Genomic DNA, 26143 nt, shown 5'->3' on the forward strand with positions numbered 1-26143 from the left:
GATCCCAAATTCTTTTGTCAACTTTAACTCACCCTGTGGAGCAGCCTCCTCCTCTTCTGGTTCATTTTCTACATCTAAAATATATACATAAAAGAAGCCTGACATTATTTTCCACTTCATATAACAGAGAATAACAAATATGTCTAAAATGAGGTGGAAACGTTGCTGACCTGCTGGATCTGTCCAGTTTCCAGTTTTGGCTTCAGGAAGAAGAGATTAGTTTAACAAAGATCAGAGTTAGATTTTATCCCCTAAAAATATTTAATTGGACTCATTTTAGATAAAATAGATACATATGAAAAATAAAAATACATGAATTTACCTTCATAAAAAGTTTCCTCAATCTCAGTTTCCTCACTGGGACCTGAGGAAGTTACAGCTTGTGATTATTGAATATCTTTACAATCATAAAACATTCAAAAATTTATATCCGTTATAAAAAAAAATCTTTTGAAAGTTTTCTTATTATGAGATGAGATTAAATTAGATCAGACAGTCTGTAGAGATCAATAATCGTTATCAGTAACAGTATTTTTTATAGGTATCGTTACTGGCTAAAACACAAACATTCAAACAATTTTATCAGCTCCTTCTGATTCTAGATATATTTTTCCCTTAATGTGAATCACAGGAAGTCAGAGAAACTCACCAGCAGCTTGACTCAGAGCCGTCAAGGCACAAAGAAAACATCAGTACATTCAGAGTCACCATGATGCAGATTGAAGATCACCTTAAAAAAACACAAACAGTCTCAGCTCAATAAAGAAATAATTGAAGTTGGATGAAAGCTTTTTACCAAAGCAGCATCAAAATTACCTTTTTTTCCTTCACTTCAGCATCAGACAAGCTTCAGCTCTTCTGTCTGCAGGTCCTGGAATCAGCTGCTCTTATATACTGTCACTGACAGAGCAGGAAATGTGGACAGACCTGTCAATAATACACTAGTAACAGGATAATGTTCCAGTGAAATCCAAGCAAAGACGTTATTTGTACTGTATGACTTCAGCATAAGTCATTTTTTTCACTGATAAAGTTTTTCTGGAAAAATAATACAGCTTGTACTTCCCGTTCTGATTAATTCTTTCTCTGTTTTTCTGTCCTGAGTTGTGATGTTTTAAATCCTTTGTGAAATGTTTCAGTGAAAAGTCCCAGGACTCAGATTCATCTGAAGAAATTAGGATTTTATTTCAAACAAGCCCAAGTTACAAATAGGTCCATACAAACCAGGAAGTAGCGACAGCAACAAAATGTCATTTTTCAACTTTCTTGTGTTATTACTATGAAGTGTGTGTGCATGTTTACGAATACAAGCTTGAAAATTCACATGTCCACATTTGCCATTCGCTTGGCTGGAGAGGGACAGGCAATTTTCTCCTCTTTGCATGAATGGACAGGTTGATGTTGCCTCTTGTGTGTCGAGACCATAAGAATCAAATTCTGTAACTGATCTTGAAAGATCTCTGTAGGATAGTCTGACATATTTACTTCTGTTACATCTGAACATATGGCTGCAGCCGTGTGTAGCTGTAGAATAAAAAAAAATCTCATCTTATAGCAGGCATGTTGTGGGGCCACATTGTCTCCAGTCTGCCACCTCTCAGCTGTCCGCTGTTTCCTGTGAGCCCTGAGAAAACAGAAGGTTGACTTTGGTTCCTCTAAGGCAGTGGTCTCAAACTGCATTCCTCCAGGGCCCGAGTCCTGCAAGGTTTAGATGTGTCCCTTGACCTAAAGACTTTAAATAAATGGAGAAACTGTCTCACTAGCATGCAGTAAGGCTCTACAGAGATCTGTTGATGAGCTAGAATTGGAGTCAGGCGTGTTGAAGCAGACATCTTAAAGTTGCAGGACATCAGGATGACTTCCTGCTCCAACACACAGGAATCAAAGGATTCGTGACCAGGACTTACCAAAACTTGTTGGTTAGGAGGTTTGATTTAGTTGTGTTGGAACAGGGATGCATTTGTGGATTAAAGATGATAAAATAAGGAAAAATACAAAGAGTGAATTTACTTGTTCAAAGAAACATAAATGTCAAGAAAATTTAGTTTAAATAGTTTTATTAAATTAGAACAGAGAAATGTTTATTTAATTTCTTCTGAGTGTAACACAGAGTGCCAGCACCTTCTCCATGTTACCATGGAGACAGAGCAGTCAGGTTGTTCATTAATGCCTGCAGCTGATAACTGATACCTGAGTTTCCACAGAATCTCAGTAAATGTTATCATGAACAGGGTTATTCTACGGTCACATGGAAGGAGAAATCTTTGTACTTATTATATTTAGGTCAATGAAAGAAAATGAGAAAAAACTTAAGAAATGAGTAAAATAATAAACTACAGCTCACATGGATGTGTTTGGCATAAAGCTGGTCTTTAGATTAGGTTTAAATGTTCATATGAAAACATTTGCATCTTTTCCCTTGGAAAACCTACTCATCAAAGTTATTATAATGCATGAATAGTTTTTGAAAGAATGACCCATATCCAGTTCTTCCTATTAAACCACAAGATTTTTGACCCAAAACTTAAAATCCACTTAAGAAAATTACCTTTTTCTTTTCAGATTGTTATTATCTGGAGTTTACATGAACCCTGTGATGCAGAAGTGGGTTATTTTTGACCCGGTGAGGTCATCTTTTTGCAATGTCTTTGTAATGAAAGAATTTCATCACTTCATATTCCAGGTATTCCTAAAAACACATGTTGCTAATATCATGCAATTCAAATTTTTAATTTACCTTTTATATATTTTAAGGAATTGAATTTTTTATTTTACTACCCCATTCTTCCAGAAGTGGGTCAAAAATCACCCACATTCATTTCCTATGGAATTTATTGGGAATCTTTGTTTGTTATCAACTGTGACTGTCAGGAACCCATTTTGGTCAGGAACCCATTTTGGTCAGGAACCCATTTGGTCAGGAACCCATTTTGGTCAGGAACCCATTTTGGTCAGGAACACATTTTTTTGTGAAACATACACGCGCTTAAAATTACAAAATCAAATTCTTGAGCTTTTACTTTTTTACAGATTAGTGCAAGGAAAAGCAAACTGATGACTTTCTGCAGTTCTTGTTTAGCTTCCTGATCATTTTCTGATAAAACTCCAATTAAACTCCATTTCATTCTCTTGGCTAACATCAGATATACTTTATTTTTTCTGGGAGTGACAAAAACAGATCATTAAATAGACTTAGAGGTTGACATTGACACAGTCGAGCAAAAAATTATTTAGAACCATGGAAGAACTAGTGTTTTCAATTATATGCATTTAACCAAGAGGTTCGATTCTAAAAATATTTCCATTTGGCCCAATTTCTGTTTTAAAACTGGCTTATTTTGATTTTTATATGTAAACAATCCAGACACACAAACATTTGCTGCTTGCTTCTTATTTATTATCAGAGAGCAGGAGAGAAATTGATTACAGGTAGCAAACCCTCACCAAAGATTTAAAACACAATCAACTGGATTATATTTAGAAGCAATCATGTCAACTTTTGACTCATGTTTGAAGCCAAAAGTTGATGGTTGATTACAAGAAAAAGCAACTCATTATTTTTTGCTGGATGTTTGACCTGCAGATTTACTTGGCAGGACGAATTTTCATGCTGAAGCTCTTCAGGGAGTAATCATATCCCTTCCATTGAGCCCATTCCACTCCAATAGCAAAGAGAGTATTGTCAGGCCCCCAGCGATAAACCCCATTAGGGTTTGCATTGTGACAAGCATTATACCAGAAAGCACCCAAATATTTTTTGGCACAGTTGTCGCTCCACTGGTCCTGGTCTTTGTCAAAGGTGCTAAATTTCTGTCCGTTGTGAGGGGTAAGGCTGTCTCCTGCAGAAATCATGACAGGACAGAAAAACTATATGAATAAAAATAGGCATTGAGTTAAATACTTAAATTGTGAAAATAAAATTGTAATTTCAATATAAAAAAAAATACTGGTTATGTAAAAAGTTGTTTATGTTTTATGAAATAAATCGTAAGAAGTTATGTTAATCTCTTATTAGACTATTATCAGTGAGATCAATTAAATTTACTTTGCTCCAGTTTTTGCTATGAACTGCCAACATCAATCTGTCTGATTCAGAACCATAAGAACAAACTTTAGGTTTAGATATCACTGACACAACACATCTAATCCAATCATGGTCTTTTTTATTAATCCTGAATGGTCTAAATACAGTAAATTAGATTTATTATTATTATTATTATTATTATTATTATTATTATTATTATTATTATTATTATTATATACCTGCACTAACACAGGAGTCCCTCAGGGATCTATGCTCAGTGCCTTGATTTTTACTTTTTAGAATCATTTCTCTACTTTCAGACCCAGCACAAGTCAAATTATTAAGTTTACAAAAAGGATGGAGTAGCATCCATCCATCCATCCATCCATCCATCCATCCATCCATCCATCCATCCATCCATCCATCCATCCATCCATCTTGCCTGGTAAAGTTTTTCTCATGACTCACCAGCGCCCCCTTTGTTGTTGAAACCACTCACATGCAGGAGGTAACCGTCACACTCAGCATCGACTTGAAATGAAGAGTAAAGGGCAAACTTTTTGTTTCCTTCAAAGTCCTCCATGTCGACCATCAGTTCATAGTTTTGATTCCTTGTCAACTCATGGATGTTATCAAGACCTGCACAGACATGAAAACCATTAACATTGTATTTTTACTGAGACTTTTACACACTCAGTTCTCAGTTGGGGCTCCTTTTGCCCAGATTACTGCAGCAATGCACCATGGGATGGAGTCGATCCATCTGTGGCGTTGCTCAGGTGATGTGAGAGCCCGGATTTTTCTGATAGTGACCTTCAGTTCTTCTTAATTGTTGGGTCTGGTGTATCACATTTTCCTCTTCACAAACTCCAGAGATTTTCTATGAAGTTAAGTTCAGGCGAGTTTTCTGGCTAATTAAGAAAAGGGACACCATGGTCCTTAAACCAGGTACTGGTGCTTTGGCTCTGTGTGCAGGAGCCAAGTCCTGTTTGAGAATTAAATCTGCATCTCCATAAAGTTGGTCAGCAGCCAGAAGTGCCCTAAAACGTCCTGGTACATGGCTGTGTTGACCTTGGACCTCTGTGTGTGGAGGTTCTTGAAGCACTGACTCCATCTGCAGTCTACTCTACATTTCTAAATGGGTTTTGTTTCATAATCCCCTCCAGGGTGTGGTTATCCTGATTGCTCGTCTTCCCCTTCACCTCTTTATGAATGTGTGTGAAAACAGAGCTCTGTGCACAGACAGCTTCTTTAGCAGTGATATATGTGTCTTGCCCTATTGTTCAAGGTGTCAAAGGTCATCTTTAGGACGACTGTCAGGTCAGCAGTCATCCCTATGATTGTATAACCTACAATCATAGGAATGATTGTAGGTTATTGTAGGTTAGATTGTAGGTTTAAATGGTCGCTGGACTCAGTGACCATTTAAAAGCCTTTGCAGGTGTTTTGAACTAATGAGCTGATTAGTTTGTGGCACCAGGAGTCTGAAATATTGAACTTTTTCACAATATTCTAATTTTCTGAAATACTGAATTTACAGTTTTCATTAGTTGTCAGTAATAATCATCGACACTAAAAGAAGTAAACATTTGAAATATATCAAGCTGTATGTAACCAACGAATATAATATACAAATTTCATTTTTTGAAAGAAATTACTGATTTAAATCAGCTTTTTCGTAATATTCAAATATTTGACCTGCACCTGCACACCACCACGTTGCAACACAATAGTGAAGAAGAAAGTCTATCAACTAAACAGATGTATGAAAAATGTGGCTATAACTATGTTATTATTGTCCTAAATAAATAAGCAAACCATACATTGACTAACTGTTGAGGATCATGTCTCACCCAGCCAGTACTCTCCAGCAGCGTTTCCAAAGCCTCTCTTGTACTCGGCCCAGTTTCTGTAGAAGTTTACAGAGCCATCCATCCTCCTCTGGAAAACCTGGAAAAACAAAAGAATCTGTTCAAGAAGTGAACAAGTTTCTCACTTACACATTCATTCTGAAAAGAAAGTGAGTTTTACCAACTCAGAATTGATTCATACACTCAATATTTAACATGACAAAAGTTACCAAGTTTTACTTTTAACAAGGAGGTGAAAATGGAAGGAAAATAAAGACTCTTCTTTCAACAGAACTTGATGTTTGTTGGATGAAATCCTCCAAGAACCTTCAGATAAAACAAATTGTACTGGGAAGTTTATGTAGAGTAGAGATGGACTCACCGTCCAGCGTCCTCCCTCTGAGACCATGTCGCAGTAAGCCTTCACACAAACACACAGATTAATGAGTTGATCCAGTTTTTTACATTTATATTTTATGTAATGCAATGTCACACGTTATGTGGAAAAATAAATACTATCATTGTGTCAGTAAATGTGAACTTATAATTAAATAAAATTGTTAGAGATTTTTATGTATTATCATTTTATTCTTACTTTAGTTCACATTAAGTCTATAGATCTTTGTGATTTTCTGTTTAAAGTGTTCTCTTCTTTAAATGACCTGGAGGTCACTACTGTCTGTTCAACTTTACGAGAAATAGTTAACACTAAGTTTCTCAGACCTTAAACCCTTTTGCAAGAACACCTCCTAATTTAGTAACCACCTGTGAGCAGTCGTATTTTGTTTTATTGACAGTACTGACCGAGATTTGAACCAGGCTCAGACCTTTGATCAGATATCACATCTGGAACCGGGTTGTTAGATGTTTGGGTTAGAAGCTTTACGACCTCTGTTGTTTTCCTGACTGCCCCCTTGCCTGTTCTTCTTTGACAATAAAAACAGGAGTTTTTGTGAGGGCAGAGCAGAACGCTCTGTGGATTGTTCGGAGGAAGAATTGGCAGAGCCTTCCCTTTTGCAAAAGCTCCACGTAAAATTCATATACGTTGTCTGTGGTTCTTTCTTTTATTTAGGTTCGAAAGGAAAATACCTATCAAAAATTTCATCTCAATAAATAGCTTCTTTAGTTATAGGTGAAAGAAATTGGAGCTTGAACTGAATCAGATACTAAACATCAAGAAAGTTAAGTTTCAAATAGTCAGTTTAAATAATGTGTATGAAGATTAAGAAAATAACCTGTCACGTTTGAAGGCAGATAAACCTCCAGTCTTGGTCTTGCACAGAACTCTAATCTGGATCTTCATTTTTATGAACAAACCAAACTTGAAGTTCACCTGAATAGCAGATGTGGTTCCACTTGGATAGATGGTGTACACTCCACTGGGTCGTGTCTTGTCCTCATTGTAGACGTCATTACAGTCAGCTGGCAGTTTGATCACTGAACAGCTGATCAGCAGTGGAGCCAAGAGGAAGAGAAGTGATGACAGCTAGAAGACAGAACATGGCACCTTCTGAACATCACCCATCAAAGAAACTGATTAACATTCATCTAGTCAGATTAAACCTGATCCCTGTTCTTGTCCTGTATTTTGTGCTGGCAGATTTTCAGTCAGAATAATGCTGAATTCTGCCTTATCAATGGTTTCTGGTAGGTGAGACCCTCCAATTTTTAACAACTCATTTGATCAGTCCTGTTAAGAAATGTTATTTCCAGAGCCAAACAGTATGACAGTGTTTACATTCATTTAATGTTTGAATACATTTAAAACTCTCTCAACATTTCAGTGACTGAACAAATACCTAATATTTTAAATAGTCAACAAACTCACTAGAAGTTGTTTGATTGGTATTTTTTTGACTACATTGTTAAATATGTTGTTTTTATTCATATTCTAATCATCATTGATGTTTCATAATTTGTACATTTTTATGTTCAATGTCTCTCTGCTGTTTTTATTTTGGTCATTTGTTGTTAACAAGATTTTAAATATGAAAAAAATCTTTCCTTGTTAAAGTAAATAAAGATAGAGGAATCATTTTTAATTTTTCCTTCATTATCCATCATCAAATCGATAATTCAGTCGCATCATTTTTTATAGTGCAAAGTACAGGCTTACCTTCATCTTTACTGTTGATCTGAATAAAATTGATCAAAATTGATGAAAATCTGGAGTCTGAATTGCAATACAATGAAATTCCCTGTCAATGTAAAGAAAAATAAAGAAAGTTTAGAGGCCAAACACAGTTGTAAATGAATTCATTCGTTCATCTCTCACCTGCAGCTGGAATGAACTTGATTCCAAAACGTCTGCTTCTCCTCTGTGTCTCCAACATTCAGACATCATTATTTATACCTAACAAATGTGCTGATGTGTCACCTCACCCTGATTCTCAGAAACCTAAATCAAACATCACCTAATGAAAAGAAAGAGGTTGGCTTCTTCATTTTACAAAGCAAATACTGGATACAGGATCTGAACTAAGGTGTGAATGAAATGGAACACCAGTGTCCCCAAAGAAGATGTGAACAAACACTTTTTATGACAGGTTTCTAAATACATTGTATCTTTTCTCACAGACATATTTACTCAGTATTGTTGTCAGGCCTTTTAGTCAATATTTCCGTATCCTGGTAGAAATCGGACCCAACACCAACACGCCATACACAAGCAAAACGTTGGCCAGCATCCTGTTGGGGATTTTATTAGTATTGATCATATCTAATGTGGTTCTGATCGACTAGAACTGCATTCAGCCGATCAGACATCTTGCTGTTGCATGCCATTATGTCCGACTTCGTCACGCTGCTACACTCACTATCCAAAAAAAGGTGTCAGTACTGGAAACATGCTGTCTCTTGCATTTCTTCAGCATGCTGGAAAACTCAGTTTTGATCAGTTTAAATCCCCCTATGACTTTTGAGCAAACTGGACAAACGAAAAGCCGATCAACCAGAGTCTGTAGGATGAGTCTGATCAAATGCAGAGGCTATTAATAGGATCAAAATCACAACTTCAATCCAAGATGGTGGACTTCCTGTTTACATCGTGGATGAAGGAGACTTTTCTGTGGGTCTCGGAGAGCTGCACAAGTTTATCAGTTTTTATCCCTGTGTGATGAAGTGAGGTTAACGTGGAGGATTGTTGAGGAATTCTTGGTGAGACTTACAAAACTTTTGAAAAATGTGATTTTCATGCATGACTAATAAACATAGGAATTACAAAAGTCTTTTGCAGTGCTTTAGCTGCTTGGTGATTAAAAATTTTCTGAATTGAATTAAAACAATAATAGCTGCAGTTATAATAGATGTGTATGCAGAGAATTATAAGCAATCCAAGTCATAAAAAACAAAGAACCGCTCATAATGCACCTTTTCAAATTGGCACATTCATCCATGGATGGATGGATGGATGCATCCCTCGGATTTGGAGGCAGTGATCCTCATTCTGTGCCACTTCACGCTCGTTTGCTAACCGCTCCAGCAAACGCTTTAGATCACGACCTGATGAAGCCAACAGGACCACATCATCTGCAAAAAGCAACGTGATGCTCAGGCGACCAAAACGGATCCCCTCAACACCTTGGCTGTGTCTTGAAATTCTATCTATAAAAGTTATGAACAGAGTCCGACTTACTGCCAGCATTATGGACCAGACTCTGACACCGAACATACTGGGACTTAACAGCCGTTATCATAGAACCCATCTGGTATCCTATTCTGCTGGAGAACCCTCAACGGGGCTCCCTGAGGGACACGGTCGAACACTTTCTCCAACTCCATAAAGCAGTGGTCCCCAACCATGGGCCGCGGACCGATACCGGTCCGTGGACTAATTAGTACCGGGCCGCGCAATAAATAATTAAATATTTCCGTTTTATGTATTATTTGAGTCTGGGGGATCTTTTATTTTGAAAATCCTTTAACCGGATTCTCTCGTTACGTCTTGCCGCCAACATTGAGCCACAAGCAGCAAAATGAGTCAGAAACAGATCAGATTCTTTGGAAAGTTTTTTATGAAAGGAAAAGGCCCAGAGAAGAGACAGGAGGATGGATTTATCCCGGCAGGTGATTCCCACAGTCCAAGCTCTGCATGATATGGTGACCGGATGTTAATGAGGCAATGAAGCTTCAAACTGCTTCGCCACTAGAGACCAAGAACCCTGAGCATCAGCAACACTTCTGGTGTCATTGTCTCTCATCTCTCCCAGATGGACCGTCTGGTTGCAGAGAAACAAGCTCAGGGCTCCATTAGTCGTTATCGAGAGTTAAAATTTTCACAAAAGTAAAATGTTCATTTTTGTGGCGCATCTGTATCTTATTTTGAAGGGATATGTAAACGTTACCATAACGACCAGAGTCAGAGAGCGTTAGGACAGTGGTGGAGACGAGATGAGAGGAGTAGAGCTTGTGAGTTTTAGGTCTGGTTCACACGGTACGATTTAAGGATTGTTGGCCGATTTTCCAAACCTCTGTGACCACAGAGCCGATAAAAGTCCAACAGGTTCAGTCGGTTCATTTGTCCAGCCACACGGCAGGAGCAACACCACAGAACCGATTTCACTCACGAACATCCCTATTCCAGAAGAAAATCCAGTAAAACCCCCAACAGACCATACATAAATTTAGAATAATCCAACAGTAGTGATAGTTTGTGTAATCATTTTAAGCGATTAAAGACAAAACAAAAAGAAAAGACTTTTGATAAAAGACGCTCTATTTGCGGCACTATGATTTGGAGGCGAGTTATGTTTTTTTGTAGTTAACAATTTAACTGAATAAACATAACCACATATAATAAACATGTATAAAAATGACCTTCAGAAATAGTAATAAACATTTCCACATATCACCTCCAATGTCCACCGGACTCTCAGTTGCCATGTCAGCTGTTTGGGATTCCTCTCTGTTCTTACGTCACCGCGCTTTCTGATTGGCTACCTGTCACATTCAACAGGCTGCATCCTCGCTCCCAGTCAGGGAAAACCCCACAGGCTGGGATAATCGGGCCAAGACACCACACACTGCAGGACGTTGTAAGATTGTCGTAAAGGGAAAATCGGGGCAAAAAAAAGTAAGACTTTAGCTGGAACACCAACATGCAGAAGCATTATCTTACGGTTGCGCCACCCCCACTCCCCCCACCGGACCGCAGCAAAATTGCCAAGTCTTGACCGGTCCTGGGTAATAAAAAGGTTGGGGACCACTGCCATAAAGCACATGTAGATTGGTTGGGCGAACTCCCACACATCCTCCAGGACCCTGCTGAGGGTGTAGAGCTGAACCAAAGCTACACAACCAGGAAGAAAAGCAAACTGCTCTTCCTGAATCCGAGGTTCAACTATCCAATGGACCTTCCTCTCCAGGACCCCCGTGAGGCTTAAGAGTGTGACCCCTCTGTAATTGTAGCACATTCTGTGGTCCCCCTTTTTGTATAGGGGGACATGGAGGTGGGAGTTAAAGCCCCGTCTCCTGAGAGACTCTGCCAGATGTTCCAGACATTTATGTTTGGGCCTGTCAGGTCTGACCGGCATCCTCCTCCACCATCAGAGCCAGCACACCACCAGATAGTGGTCAGTGGTCAGTGGACAGCTCTGCACCTCTCTTCACTCAAGTGTCCAAGACATGTGGCCACAGATCAGATGACAGCAATGATCTCTGGTGTCCTGGTGCCAAGAGAACATGTGGACACATTATTCCTGAACATGGTTTTCACTATGGATAATCCATGATGAGCACAGAAGTCCAACATCACTCATGTTCAAATCTGGGGGACATTCCTCCAACCAGGTCTCTCTGTCATTGCCCATGTGAGTGTTGACGTCCCCCAGCAGAACCAGGGAGTCCCCAGGGTGGGGCTCTCTCCAATCAATCAATCAATCAAATTTTATTTGTATAGCACATTTCAGCAGCAAGGCATTTCAAAGTGCTTTACATCATAACAAACACAGAATCACAATGCAATATAGAATCAATCATTAAGTCAAGTTACATCAATAAATTTGTAATTGATTACATTTCAAATACAATTCTAAACAGGTGGGTTTTCAGTTTAGATTTAAAAGAAGTCAGTGTTTCAGCTGTTTTACAGTTTTCTGGAAGTTTGTTCCAAATTCGTGGTGCATAGATGCTGAAAGCTGCCCAAGCTCCAGTACCCCCCACACCCCAAAGACTCCAAATAGGGTTTGTAATCTGACCTGCTGTGTGTCTTAAGAGCACTAATAACAGTCAGAACTGGTCCCCCCTCAAAATCTTTCTTCTATAGCTTTAAAGATGTCATTAAAAATAAACCACATAAGGAAGGTCAAGTTTAGGTCACCTTCTTCACTCATGACTTTTTCTCTCTTTGTCATGTTCCGAGTTTTTCAGTGTATTTATTTAGAGTTTTCTGTGTCTCTGAGTCTCCGTGCTGTCCTGTCCTCTCCTTGATTGTTCCCTGGTGTGTCTCGTTTCCTTGATTACCCTCTGTGTATTTAACTCCACCTGTGTTCCTTGTTCCTCGTTGGGTCCTTGTCTAATGTCCTCAGTCAGTAGCCATTCGTTTGCTCCGTTGCTACCTGTGTTGAGCCCTTGTTTCCGGCTCAGCAGTGCTGCTGGGGTTTTGGACTTTTTGGATTTTTGTTTGCCTATTCTCACCATTAAAATCATCATTTTCATTTCTACCTGGGTCTCAAGCATCTGCCTCCTCACCACCTACACCGCAACTTATGATAGAAGGACCCGACCAGACCGAGGTGAGGTATCGCTTACATCATGGACCCAGAAATGTTGTGGAGAACCATCGAGGACTATGTAGCGCTTGTGGCAAGCCCGTACTCAGCCCATCAGCGACTGAATTTAGCCACACGAATGGTCCTCGTGTTGGATGGGTGGATCCCGCGATTTCCGCATTGGGGGCTGACGGAGTTGCAACAGGAGGCAGAGTGGCAACGCCTGACAGCCATAGCGGTGCTGAAAGGCAACCCTCTGCCTCCCAAGCCGGACTATCTCTTTGCCAGCCCAGCACCAGCGTCTCCGGGACCAGCACCTCAAGCCGGTGCACCGGAGCCCATTCCAGCCGGCGCACCGGAGCTCGTTCCAGCCGGCGTTCCCGAGACTCATGTCCCTGCTCCAGAGACTGCTCCAGCCACTGTCCCCATGGTGATGGGGTTCCAGGCAGCATGCCTGGCTCCAGGCCGACAGGTGGCGCGGTTAGTGGGTTTTCCCGCCCCATTTAGTGGGTTATTGGCCCCAATTAGTGGGTCTTTTGTTCCCTCAGAGCTCCCTATTTACGTCCCTCCTCCAGAGCTCCCTAGTTCTGTCCCTCCTCCCAAGACCCCGCCTCTTAGTGCTCCCCCCGAGACACCTCGCCGCTTTCAGGCGGCCCCCGAGACTCTTCGTCGCCACCTCTAGCATCGCGGACGCCCTCCGGACTTCATCGTGGGCTCAGCCCCTAGTGCCGGGGACGGCCCCTGGACCATCCCCAGGAGTATGCCTCCTGTGTTTCCGCCCACCCTGGTGGGTTGTTTTTTGTTGTTTTGGACTCCTGGCCTTCCTTGTGTTTCCGCCGACCCTGTGGGTCATTTTTCTTTGTTTATGGACTCTGGCCCCCTGTCCAGCGCCCCTCCGCTGGACAGGGAGGCCAGCGGAGGGGCCTCCGCTGGCAGCGGTTGTGTGTTATTGTGTGTTATTTGTTTTGGGCATCTTGGAGCCGCTCTTTAAGGGGGGGTACTGTCATGTTCCGTGTTTTTCTGTGTATTTATTTAGAGTTTTCTGTGTCTCTGAGTCTCCGTGCTGTCCTGTCCTCCCCTTGATTGTTCCCTGATGTGTCTCGTTTCCTTGACTACCCTCTGTGTATTTAATTCCACCTGTCTTCCTTGTTCCTTGTTGGGTCCTTGTCTAATGTCCTCAGTCAGTAGTGACAGTCCATTCGTTTGCGTCGTTGCTACCTGTGTTGAGCCATTGTTTCCGGCTCAGCAGTGCTGCCGTGGTTTTGGACTTTTTGGATTTCTGTTTGCCTATTCTCACCATTAAAATCATCATTTTAATTCTACCTGGGTCTCAAGCGTCTGCCTCCTCACCACCTACACCGTAAATTATGACACTCTTTGTTTAAAGCAAACACCTGATGCAGGAACTTTGCTGAGGGCTGCGTAATATTTGAATACCACAATCCTTAAATCAAATATGACAGGTTATAAGAAAACTGTTGACATTTTTAAACAAACATGATCTTCATTTAACTGTAATACAACTCATCAGTAAACACTTGACTATGTAACTGCAAATAACTGTATCAGATGGGAACATCCCAAATGTATATTACTTTAGCTTCCTGAACATTAATTACAAAATTAACTCTGAAACATATTAATATTAAAAATATTAAGCACTTCATAAAGACTTCGCACAATTTCTCTGTTAAACCTTGTTCAAATATCTGTCCACTTTGGAAATTAAATTATTTTTTTTCTAACATAGACTTAGACTGACTTTGTTATCATTTTGCATGCACAGGGTGTATACAGAACGAAATTTCATTGCATACAACAAAAAACAAATACCAGAGAAATCAATAAGATGATAGAAAAATAAATAATCCAACACAAAAACAAAACTTAAAAATTAATTTCTAAAGGGTGTAGGAAGAAGACAAAGCTTCTTCCTACTTCCTTACTGTTTACTTATTTAATCTAGTATTTATTTATCTATGCTCTACGTGAATTATTTAAGTGCTGGTTATTTGAATTTGTTTATTTTTTTTACATTGTGTATTTCAGTCTAGAATGTAGAATCTAAATATTTCCAACATTATTTAAATTCAGACATTTAATTTTTCCTCCATGTCAACATTTCTACACATTTTCTGCTCTGGGATTCACTGGGCCAGCAGCCAAAAGACAAAATGCTTTATTATGAGAGTTATGCTAAAGAGGCTTCAAAGCCTTTTTTATTTTTATTTCATACTATAAATCTGCTAATTATGAAATGATGCACAACACAGTCAATCACAGCAGGTCAGGCTGATCCATTCAGCTTTCACTGGCAGCTTTGAAATGACACAGAAACATTTGACCATCACAACCACTTGGTGTCACTGTTGAGTCTTCTGATAAGAAATACAGACTGCTTTATGATGGAGCTGTCCATGGTTAAAAAACTTAAATTCATGTAAGAATAGTTTTCTTGATTTTCAATATTAAGTTGAAGAATTACTTATGAAAAACATTATTCCACAAATACTTACAAATGTAAATCTGCTTTTACCGGGTCTGCATAGCCTAGAAACAATTATGTTCTGCCATCATCCTTAGGATTTTAAGTTTAGTTGGTCATTAGGTTATTTCTGAGCTTTGCCTTTTGGGTTGATTTCTAGTTTTACTCCTTCAGTTGGTATCTCAGCTCTCTGATGTCCTTCAACTGACCTTCACCTGATCGATTGTTAACCTGTGAAGCATCTGGTGATCAAGTTCCACATTATAAATCACTTTTGGATTAAGATTTATAGATTCTAAGTAAGAATAGAAAACGTTGATCTCTACATGAAGAACACACACAGGGAAGTTTAGGCTTTGGTTCACAAACTAGTTTAATCAATTCAAAAGTTTAATTTCTAAAATATACACCAGAAACATGATTTATAATGACACAAATACAAATACACACCAAGTCTGTTTTAGATACAAAGTTACTTATATCTTGATTATTTAATTGTCATAAAGAGAAAATTTTTAAAACGTTTTAAATTTTGAATTAAGTTTGATTGCTAAAATGTAAAAGCAGACACACATAACAAGACATCCAGTCGTGTTTGTTGGATTCCTGTCAGTGTGAGACCTCAGATGTTTTTGGCACAGACTGACGGACGATGTTGGTCGCACTGCAAGTCATCCCAGCACTTGGATTCTGCAAGAAACAACAACAATCACTGAAACATCACTCAAAGCAAAGCTGTGAAGCTGTCTGCACAGCTGATCCAGTCTAATGTTTTAACGAGACATAAATGGATGATTTTTACAATCTACCAGATGCCTGGCATTATAAACCTCATGTGGAAATTCATCTTAATCACCTCCATAGTTCATTTGAAGGCAGTGCTGGTATTTGTAACTACTTGGCTCTCCATGGCACCAGTTTGAGTAGTGGAAGGGACTCCCATCGCTCCACAGCCAAACGCCCTCCTGAAATTTAAACAAATTATAAATGTTAATATAAATGTCCCAGAAAACTGACAGTCCTTTTATACTGGGTGAAATTACCTCCTGAGCATCAGAGCCTCCAATCCATGTATCTGGTGATCCGTGAGTTGCAGTTGTTATCAACCTCTGAATGTAATGGTACTCCCAAAAGTTGTGGATGGATGCAAGGGTTGCCTGCAAAGACACACAGTTTCTCTGCAGCCGAGACAAACAGAGAGTTCATGGGTTAAAGCAGTAGAGGGACTCGGGTAATAAAAAACCATGTAAGAAAATGTTGAAGGAAACAGATCGACTTAGATCACCTGGGCTTTCGCCCAAGTCATGGTTCTTGGGATGTAGATGAAGCAGCGATGGTTGAACTTTCTCCAACCAGCAGGACAAGAACACCTCAGCAGATCATTTGTTGCTGCAGACAAACAGATGCAGATTCAGGCCAACTCTTCACATAGGTCATCATATTCCCAGACATAATGTTCAGTGAAGGCTGCATCTGTTGGCCAGTTTAAAACCTTCAGTGAAAGTTAGATTTTATTACACTTCATAATGACAGAGTAACAACATTCCAACATGGAGATTATTAAACTCAACTATTCTCAAACCTACAACACTCCAGACATGATATATATGACCTAAAATAAGGAAAATGTAAGCATGGTGGAGGATCTATGATGCTGTGGGACTCAGTAACCTGAAAATAGTTCATAATTGCATTGTTTAACAAAATTATCCTCCATAGCATTCAACAACATTATAGAAATAATTCACCAGACCCAAAATCTACTAGGAAGATACAAAGTCATATGGATAATGTGTGGATGTTTTACTCCAAAAGTATGAAAGTTATCTCTTAGGTTATAATTTTCTTCTACTTCTTCTACCAGAGATGATCCCAAATTCTTTTGTCAACTTTAACTCACCCTGTGGAGCAGCCTCCTCCTCTTCTGGTTCATTTTCTACATCTAAAATATATACATAAAAGAAGCCTGACATTATTTTCCACTTCATATAACAGAGAATAACAAATATGTCTAAAATGAGGTGGAAACGTTGCTGACCTGCTGGATCTGTCCAGTTTCCAGTTTTGGCTTCAGGAAGAAGAGATTAGTTTAGCAAAGATCAGAGTTAGACTTTATCCCCTAAAAATAATTAATTTCACTCATTTTAGGTAAAATAGACGCATATGAAAAAAATACATGAATTTACCTTCATAAAAAGTTTCCTCAATCTCAGTTTCCTCACTGGGACCTGAGGAAGTTACAGGTTGTGATTATTGAATATCTTTACAATCATAAAACATTCAAAAATTTATATATATTGTAAAAAAATATTTTGAAAGTTTTCTTATTATGAGATGAGATTAAATTAGATCAGACAGTCTGTAGAGATCAATAATCGTTATCAGTAACAGTATTTTTTATAGGTATCTTTCTGGATAAAACACAAACATTCAAACAGTTTTATCAGCTCCTTCTGATTCTAGATATATTTTTCCCTTAATGTGAATCACAGGAAGTCAGAGAAACTCACCAGCAGCTTGACTCAGAGCCGTCAAGGCACAAAGAAACATCAGTACATTCAGAGTCACCATGATGCAGATTGAAGATCACCTTAAAAAACACAAACAGTCTCAGCTCAATAAAGAAATAATTGAAGTTAGATGAAAGCTTCTTACCAAAGCAGCATCAAAATTACCTTTTTTTCCTTCACTTCAGCGTCAGACAAGCTTCAGCTCTTCTGTCTGCAGGTCCTGGAATCAGCTGCTCTTATATACTGTCACTGACAGAGCAGGAAATGTGGACAGACCTGTCAATAATACACTAGTAACAGGATAATGTTCCAGTGAAATCCAAGCAAAGACGTTATTTGTACTTTATGACTTCAGGATAAGTAATTCTCTTCACTGATAAAGTTATTTGGAAAAAGGATATATCATGTACTTCCTGTCCTGATTAATTCTTTCTCTGTTTTTCTGTCCTGAGTTGTGATGTTTTAAATCCTTTGTGAAATGTTTCAGTGAAAAGTCCCAGGACTCAGATTCATCTGAAGAAATTAGGATTTCATTTCAAACAAGCCCAAGTTACAAATAGGTCCATACAAACCAGGAAGTAGCGACAGCAACAAAATGTCAGTTTTCAACTTTCTTGTGTTATTACTAGGAAGTGTGTGTGAAGCAGTCTGACATATTTACTTCTGTTACATCTGAACATATGGCTGCAGCTGTGTGTAGCTGTAGAATAAAAAAATCTCATCTTATAGCAGGCATGTTGTGGGGCCACATTGTCTCCAGTCTGCCGCCTCTCAGCTGTCCGCTGTTTCCTGTGAGCCCTGAGAAAACAGAAGGTTGACTTTGGTTCCTCTAAGGCAGTGGTCTCAAACTGCATTCCTCCAGGGCCCGAGTCCTGCAAGGTTTAGATGTGTCCCTTGAACAAAAGACTTTAAATAAATGGAGAAACTGTCTCACTAGCATGCAGTAAGGCTCTACAGAGATCTGTTGATGAGCTAGAACTGCCAAGGAATCTCAGTAAATGTTAACATGAACAGGGTTATTCTACGGTCGCAGTGAAGGAAAATCTTTGTACTTATTATATTTAGGTCAATGAAAGAAAATGAGAAAAAGGTAAGAAATGAGTAAAATAATAAACTACAGCTGACATGGATGTGTCCTGGCATAAAGCTGGTCTTTAGATTAGGTTTAAATGTTCATGCAAATCTAGATATAAAGAAATGTTAAAATAAAAGATTCCTCAGGAGATAAATTAATATCAGATTGATTAGTGTAAAAAGAAAAAGGATGAAATATAAATGTGTAATATGTCATCTATGAAGAACATAATTTCATTAGTTTCCTGAACTGCATGTGCAGGTTGTACTTTAATATTTTGTTGTGGGCTGTGAATGTTTATGACTCCAGAGACGTTTTCAGGTCAAGATCATTAACTAAGAAACTGTGACGACTGAGATAAAACCTGTTTGTTTGTTTTTATCATTCAGCCTTATCATATTTCACTGGACGTCATGCTGAACGGTTGAATTTAAATGTTGAGACATAAATGTTCTACAGAAAATCAATCCGTAGAACATTTATACTTTTTGTTTTCTTTTATAAAAACTTTGAAATACTTGTAAAAAGTTATAAAGCTTCCTATTAAACAGCAGGAAAACTTTATGTCTGATATTGACAGGCAGGTTTTAAACACATTGAGAGATTCTAACATTCCTGTTATTAAGAAAGAAAAAGAAAGACACAGGTCGCGTTATTCCATATTATAACCACTAGGGGTCACTGTTTTCTGTCAAATGCATGGAACATTTTTCTATTCTGCTGAATGTGGGGACAGGATGTGGTTAAAGTCTAATAAAGAATGCTCTCAAACTGGGAGAAAGTGTTTTAAAAATATCAATTCAACTAAATGAAATATTATAATTTTATCAATCACTACTCTTTCAAAAAATTAAGGATGAATTCACAAAGACACTGAATTGAACACATGTTAAAGGAATGAGAGGAATATCTTATTAAAACAGAATAACTGTAGCAACATATCATTTGGAAGTTTAATGACTATAACTTGTATATTCTCTTAAAGAATCTTGGAAATTTATTCATACTTCATTCATTTATGTTTCACATAATGTCAAAAACACATATTGAATTTTAAACTCAGAATGTGAAAAAAATGTGAATAAATTAACTGAACCATATGAGAACAACATGGTTGATGCTAATGCTAAACTCAATAATAAAGCTTTCTAACTCAGTGACTGCATGACATCATAATATTAAGTTCCTGAATATATGTTACACATATTATAACTGTTTATAGGCAGTTAACAGGAAAGGTTGACTATTAAAAGTTTAATAAAATGAATAGAGATGAGTTCAATTAAAATGAAAGCTACAAAGAGTTATTCAGCTTCTATTCTATTCTATTCTATTCTATTCTATTCTATTAATTTTTTTATAATCCTCAGCTTGATATACAGTTTTTAATTTCTGCATTTATCCACCAGATGGCGCAGAAATCTGTATCAGGTTGTTAGGGTCAATTACCAAAGATAATCAGATAATCAGATAATCAGGTAATCATTGCATCAACAAAAAAAAAAAAAAAAAAAAAAAAACACCCTGCAAAACAAAGGAGATGAAAAGACAGATGTGAAAGGGTTAGAGATTAAAATGGAAGAAAACAGAATCAAATTCTGGGATAAGGATTGTTTTTTTGTAAAAATAAATAAATAAGTAGATAAAAAATTGCTTTATTGTTTCAAAGTATTTTCATTTAAAAATCCTTCACACAGCCATTAGCATCCTGACTACAGTCATCATCAAATAAATGGCTTCCTGCACCGTGCCTCTGTAGGGTCAGGTGTCAGCAGGGATCCATTAAAACAAATGGAGCAGAACCAGTTCCAGCGTAACTGAGCTGTCAGTGTGTTTGTTCTGAAAACATCTCCACCTTTAAATTTCAGGAAAACTAAATATTGGCTTTAGGTGCAGCATGTGAAGCTATGTTTGTTCTTTTTCACAACCTGCAGTTTGCTGATACAAATATTTTTCAAGCTTATGAACTGATAACATTTTTGTCAGTTGCATGTGACAATAGTAAAAAAAATCCTTTTTTCAACTTTGCTTATCCAAGGAAAACTGTTTATATTGTTGACTAAATAACAGCAGCTGAGAGACGTAAAGCAGGAACTGTCCTCATATTTAACAGAAGGATTTCCAATTTGAATATTTTGTTTCTGGATTCTTGTGTACATTGATAAAGTTCTGTTATAAAAATGCTGAAGTGAAAAGCTCTAAGTTTGATTACACAGCTGAGCATGAAATGTGGGAAAAATAAAACTAATTTGAGGACACATAAATCCAAACTTCGACCCCCCACTGGGTTTCTATGTCAGGAGATACGTGGAGCTGTGGCGACCTCAGATCGCAGGCAGGGATTCAACACCTGCATCAGAGAGACTAACACTGCAAACAGAAAGGGGCGGGGCAAAGGTCACAGACACTGCTCACAGAGAGAGAGGAGCAAGGTGTTTAATTAGAGAGAGAAATGTTTGAATAAGGCAAAACTTTAGGAAGATGGCAAAATGTGACCACAGTAATCGCTCTATAATGTACTAAAGTTACCATGTGCAAGAATAAAATCTTCTTTAAAGGCATGTCAGATGTTTTTGAACTATAAAACGAATATTTAAGAGGTAAAAAATTACAGGAACAATTATTTAACTGTGTCCAACTAAACAGTGACTATAAAAAAATGGAAAGGGAAAAAATGTGTTGCTTTAATACAGACACACACACATCTTTTTTTATCAATGCTAAAGATTTTATTTGGAAAGTTGTTAGAAAGGACAGGTTGATTTCTCTTGCATTACAATCAGAAGGCATCTGTGCCTATAGGGACTAAAATGAGTATATTGTATATTTTTGGTCAGTTTTTGTGATATTAAAGCAACAGAGCAGAAACATTTAAGGAAATGACTCATGGCCAACAGGCATGTTAACTCGTATCTGCTGAGGATTCATGTCAACTAGTAGAGGAGGATCGCACAGACAGACGGGAGCCCAGCGTCACATTTGGTGCCACTCAGGCATCCAGAGTCGTCATCTGTTAACAGGACAAACACAACATCCAGTCAAGCTGAGGCGCCGTTGGGTGGTCTACAGTACATACCATTTTTCTGAATGAGTTCAAAGTGAAATGAAAGGTTTAAGTTTGATTTACCACCAAAGGAGAGCTGCAGACAGTTGTTCTCATCCTTTGAACTTTGCTCATCGCAAAACTTAGCAAAGCTAGGGAAAACAGAATCCTCCCAGGACCAAGAAGAATCCTACAGGACAAAATCAAACCGACTCAACTTCAGATTAAAGATAAAACCTGGTTTTGAACTGTGTCCGGATGATTTGTCTACCTCTGATGTTTTGCTGCCTCCAACCCACACTTGTCCGCCATGATGTCCAACACTTTCCATCTCGCTGTAAATCTCTTGAGCTTGTATGTCATTATACACAGCAGCGAGTGAACCTTCAAGTTTGGATGCACAGTTTTCCTAAAGAGAAGACAGAAATTACAGAGTTGAAAAACAAATAGAGAACGATGTCATTGAAAACACTGTTGTGTCTAAACCTGCTATAAAATCAGCAGGTGAGTCTTTGACTGTCATGACATAAATGTTCAGCCGAGGAAACGGTAAATGGTCTGTATTCCTTTAAAGCTTTATCAAGTCCAAATGACCCAAATGCTTTGCATTGGGACTGTGAACTCAGTAAAAACATAAAGGTGCTAAACTATGAACATGAAGTATGTTTTAGCAGCATGAAAAGACAAAGTTTAACAGTAAATTGGAACCAATTCACCTAACAATATGAGACTTTTTAGCATTTTGATGTGAAATGTCTTTTCTGGATTACCTTAGCCTCTTTCCAGGTCATATTCTGGGGAACGAAGAGGAGGCACTGAGTGCTGTGCATCGTCCATCCATCAGGGCAAGTGAAGTCCAAGTGATAGTCTCTATCTTTGAATAGTTACAGATATAATAGATTTATTAGCTCTGACAAGTTACAGGATATGATTCTGAATCAGTTAAAAATGAGGGAAACTGACCAGTTCCACCCATCCAGTCATCACCGTAATCCAAAATAAAATATTTACATTTACAATTTAAAGTTTTATAAATGTATTTATGATCATATACAACTTCTTTCTTTGTCAAATTGACACGATACAAATAGAATAATGTAAATAAAAATAATAATAAAAATGACTTACCCTCAGTTGGTGGCTGATCAGGAGAGTCAGTGAACGGAGCGTCTGCACACAGAGGTTGAAAAACAAAACTTAGAAGAAGAGTCGTCAATGAAATAACTAAGTAAGAGGATTAATGTTACATGCCTTTCAAATGTTATATTTAATTCACTGCAGAATAGTGTATATAAAAATAATAATAAAAATGACGTACCCTCAGTTGGTGGGTGATCACCATAGATAGCGAACAGATCGTCTGCACACAGAGGTTGAAAAGCAAAATTTAGAAGAAGGGTCTTCAATGAAATAACTAAGTAAAAGGATTAATGTTACATGTCTTTCAAATGTTATATTTAATTCACTGCAGAATAGTGTATATAAAAATAATAATAAAAATGACGTACCCTCGGTTGGTGGCTGATCAGGAGAGTCAGTGAACGGAGCGTCTGCACACAGAGGTTGAAAAGCAAAATTTAGAAGAAGAGTCTTCAATGAAATAACTAAGTAAGAGGATTAATGTTACATGCCTTTCAAATGTTATATTTAATTCACTGCAGAATAGTGTACATAAAAATAATAATAAAAAAGACTTACCCTCAGTTGGTGGGTGATCACCATAGATAGCGAACAGATCGTCTGCACACAGAGGTTGAAAAGCAAAATTTAGAAGAGTCTTCAATTAAATAACTAAGTAAAAGGATTAATGTTACATGTCTTTCAAATGTTATATTTAATTCACTGCAGAATAGTGTATATAAAAATAATAATAAAAATGACGTACCCTCAGTTGGTGGCTGATCAGGATAGTCAGCGAACGGAGCGTCTGCACACAGAGGTTGAAAAGCAAAATTTAGAAAAAGAGTCTTCAATTAAATAACTAAGTAAAAGGATTACTTTCAATTAGTGAAAGTAATCCTTTACCTTTACTTTTATTTTATATTTGAAAGACAATATAACATTGTCTTTCAAATGTTATATTTAATTCACTGCAGATTATTTAAGCAATCAAAAGAACTTTATGAGTCATAAAAGTGAGGCTTGCAAACACATTTTATCGATTCAACAGAGCTTGTTGTGACACATCGTCATGTTTTCCTTATTGGCAGGACACACAATGAATAGTTGATAAAAGAAAAAAGTGAAAACATTTACCTCCTGTTGGACCAAAAGGATAGTCTGTGTCTGGAATGGCTGCAGACAGGTTGAAAATATATGAAGATATGAAAATAATCAATTTAATAATCTATAAATGCAAACATTGGTTAAATCAGTAGATTTTATGAGACTTTTCAACTTTATTTTCCACAATTATACATGAATCCAGAGACACCTTCAAAGATACTTTGCATGTGATTTCTTTTCAAAACATATTTTTTGTTACTAATTAATGGAGTTTTCTTATGTTGCACCTGCTTTAAAATGTCTATTTAATTCACTTTGCCTCATTTAGAACAAATTCTATTATTCAGGTTTAGGAAACTGGAGGTTTACAGTCAAAAGCAGCTTTGTGAGTCATAAAACTGAGGTTTGCACACAAACGGTCTCAATGCACAAGAGCTGCCAGCAGACAGAGCTTGTGACATTTAACCCAGGATAGAAAACTAATGTCGAGTGAAGGTCATGGCAATAAAATGCAGAGATGCAGATACAAAACAAATGCAGGATAAATAAAGATTTTCCAGAACTGCAGCTGACAGGGATTTCTCCCTCAGACGAGCAAACAGCCGTTTTATTCTCAAAAGAAAAGGTTATTAATCTTTTTAGATTTTATATTCTACAAAGTAGTTACTCTATACTTCAAAGAAATAAAAAAAAATGTAAATACATACTGCTGCAGTAAATACTCACAGGCTGCATGGACCAAAGTCAACATGGTGAATCCAAACCAAGACAAACTCAGGGTCTTCATGGTGGAGATGACTGGGAGGCAACCAGTGGTGATAAATGGATTTTCTACAGGCAGAAACGCATAACTTACATCAATTCCAGCACAAACATCGAGTGAAAATGACAAGACAACCATCATCATCATCATCATCATCATCATCATCATCATCATCATCATCATCATCATCATCATCAAATCTGTGGTAAAGAATTACCTTCTTGTCTTCAGTCTGGTGAGTTTCAGCCTGCAGCTTCAGTCTTGATTTGAAATGAGGCAGAAGGAAAACAGCTCACTGACGCCTTACCAACCTAATTACTGAGTTCTCAGGCACTGAACAGGATCCGACATCCGTACGCAGTAACAACAAACGGTGAGCAGAACCAGTCCGCATTACGATTCGTTGGTACTTTCATTAGAAAGAGCTTCTTGGTTTGCAGGAGTCTGAGCACCGAACAAACAACACCCTTGATAAATATTTAATTGCATTCATGTATTTATTGAGCACACAACAAAATGAGGTCAGAGGTGAGCTAAACAAACTATGAGCTCAAAAAATGTCAAACTGAAAGATAAATGGGCCCAGTTCAGTCCCACTTAGCAAATATTTTAATCTTATCAACATGTTTCTGTGGATTTTAAGTAATATGTTTAAAAATGAGCCAGAGGGGCAACGTGAAAGAGAATCTGTGGAGGGAGATGAAGATTAGGGAGGCTGACTGATGGTTGGATCAGTCAGACAGTCAGACAGAGAGCAGTTACTGATCTGCACTGCCACCCTTCCACCACCAGGTGTCACTGTTGGACTCGGATACATTAGAATGTGTCTAATGTCTAAAAATATTTACTCAGATTATGGCCAATATATGTTAAAAATATCAATCTAATTAAATAAAACACCATCATTCCATCAATTTCTACTCTTCAAAAAAGTTAAGGATGAACTCTCTTGTCATGGTTCCTAAATTAAACATTTAATGTAAGGAATAAGAGGAATATGCACCAGAGAAAAAATATAGTAATATAGTTTATCCTGTTTTTATATATTTTATATTCTTATTTTTGTGTGAACCCACTTGCTTTGACTGATTGTCACTTTGCTGCTCAATTTGGGGCAATAAAGGAATTTTTAAATCCTCTGACCAATAATCCAGTTTTCTCATTCAGAAATTGTCATAACGGTTGTTTTATTGAGAGCTATTTCATTCAAAATTGAGTAAATAAATACTATTATTAATAATTAATAAATTATACATCAAATAAATAAATGTACCCATTAAATAAAAACAGTAATTCTAAAAGTATTGATTTGTTTATTTTATCGATTCTTTATTTCACAATGATGTTTTACCTTGTGACGCTTTTATTTTGTAAATGTATTATGTTAGATTGTAAAATGTAAGATTTTTATTCATGTTCTGTCAGGTCAAAGTTCAGCGATCAGAAGATATGTTTATGTT

At 37.7% G+C, this 26143-nt stretch overlaps 2 protein-coding genes across 27 annotated transcripts in view; both read right to left on the reverse strand.

The window, feature by feature from the left end:
* LOC116733049 (type-2 ice-structuring protein-like) overlaps window positions 1-25067 on the reverse strand; it is a 36650-nt gene extending 11583 nt beyond the window's left edge. For 16 of the 26 annotated variants that reach the window (XM_032583736.1, XM_032583730.1, XM_032583732.1 and 13 more), the window contains exons 1-6: window positions 24901-25067; window positions 24647-24751; window positions 23951-23989; window positions 23580-23621; window positions 23393-23434; window positions 23203-23244 (exon numbers count right to left, since the gene is read on the reverse strand). In XM_032583736.1, coding sequence (XP_032439627.1) covers window positions 23203-23244; window positions 23393-23434; window positions 23580-23621; window positions 23951-23989; window positions 24647-24707 — 226 coding nt within the window. In that variant the 5' untranslated portion in view covers window positions 24708-24751; window positions 24901-25067. Of the gene's footprint in view, window positions 1-21355; window positions 21662-21778; window positions 21885-21965; window positions 22104-22464; window positions 22569-22822; window positions 22865-23012; window positions 23055-23202; window positions 23245-23392; window positions 23435-23579; window positions 23622-23950; window positions 23990-24646; window positions 24752-24900 lie in introns of those variants that run through there. The other 10 variants (XM_032583719.1, XM_032583713.1, XM_032583726.1 and 7 more) reach the window with 8 other exon arrangements.
* Window positions 3376-8220, reverse strand: LOC116733051 (microfibril-associated glycoprotein 4-like). The gene is made up of 7 exons (XM_032583739.1): window positions 8150-8220; window positions 7991-8072; window positions 7208-7360; window positions 6257-6295; window positions 5878-5974; window positions 4493-4663; window positions 3376-3839 (listed from the first exon to the last, which is right to left on the reverse strand). The coding sequence occupies exons 2-7, from the start codon at window positions 7994-7996 to the stop codon at window positions 3586-3588; spliced, it is 720 nt and encodes a 239-aa protein (XP_032439630.1). The 5' UTR covers window positions 7997-8072; window positions 8150-8220; the 3' UTR covers window positions 3376-3585.
* Window positions 25068-26143: the final 1076 nt, after the last annotated feature.

Source organism: Xiphophorus hellerii, chromosome 14 (genome assembly GCF_003331165.1).
Source record: "Xiphophorus hellerii strain 12219 chromosome 14, Xiphophorus_hellerii-4.1, whole genome shotgun sequence".
In the NCBI taxonomy this organism is placed as follows: Eukaryota; Metazoa; Chordata; class Actinopteri; order Cyprinodontiformes; family Poeciliidae; genus Xiphophorus; species Xiphophorus hellerii.

Excerpts from the sequence above, each read along its gene's own strand:
- LOC116733051 (XM_032583739.1), bottom strand. Across the intron at positions 6,296-7,207 it reads GAACCACATCTGCTATTCAG|GCTTACTGCGACATGGTCTC; the intron begins GTGAACTTCAAG and ends GTTTGTGTGAAG. Across the intron at positions 3,840-4,492 it reads CAACAACAAAGGGGGCGCTG|GAGACAGCCTTACCCCTCAC; the intron begins GTGAGTCATGAG and ends TGATTTCTGCAG.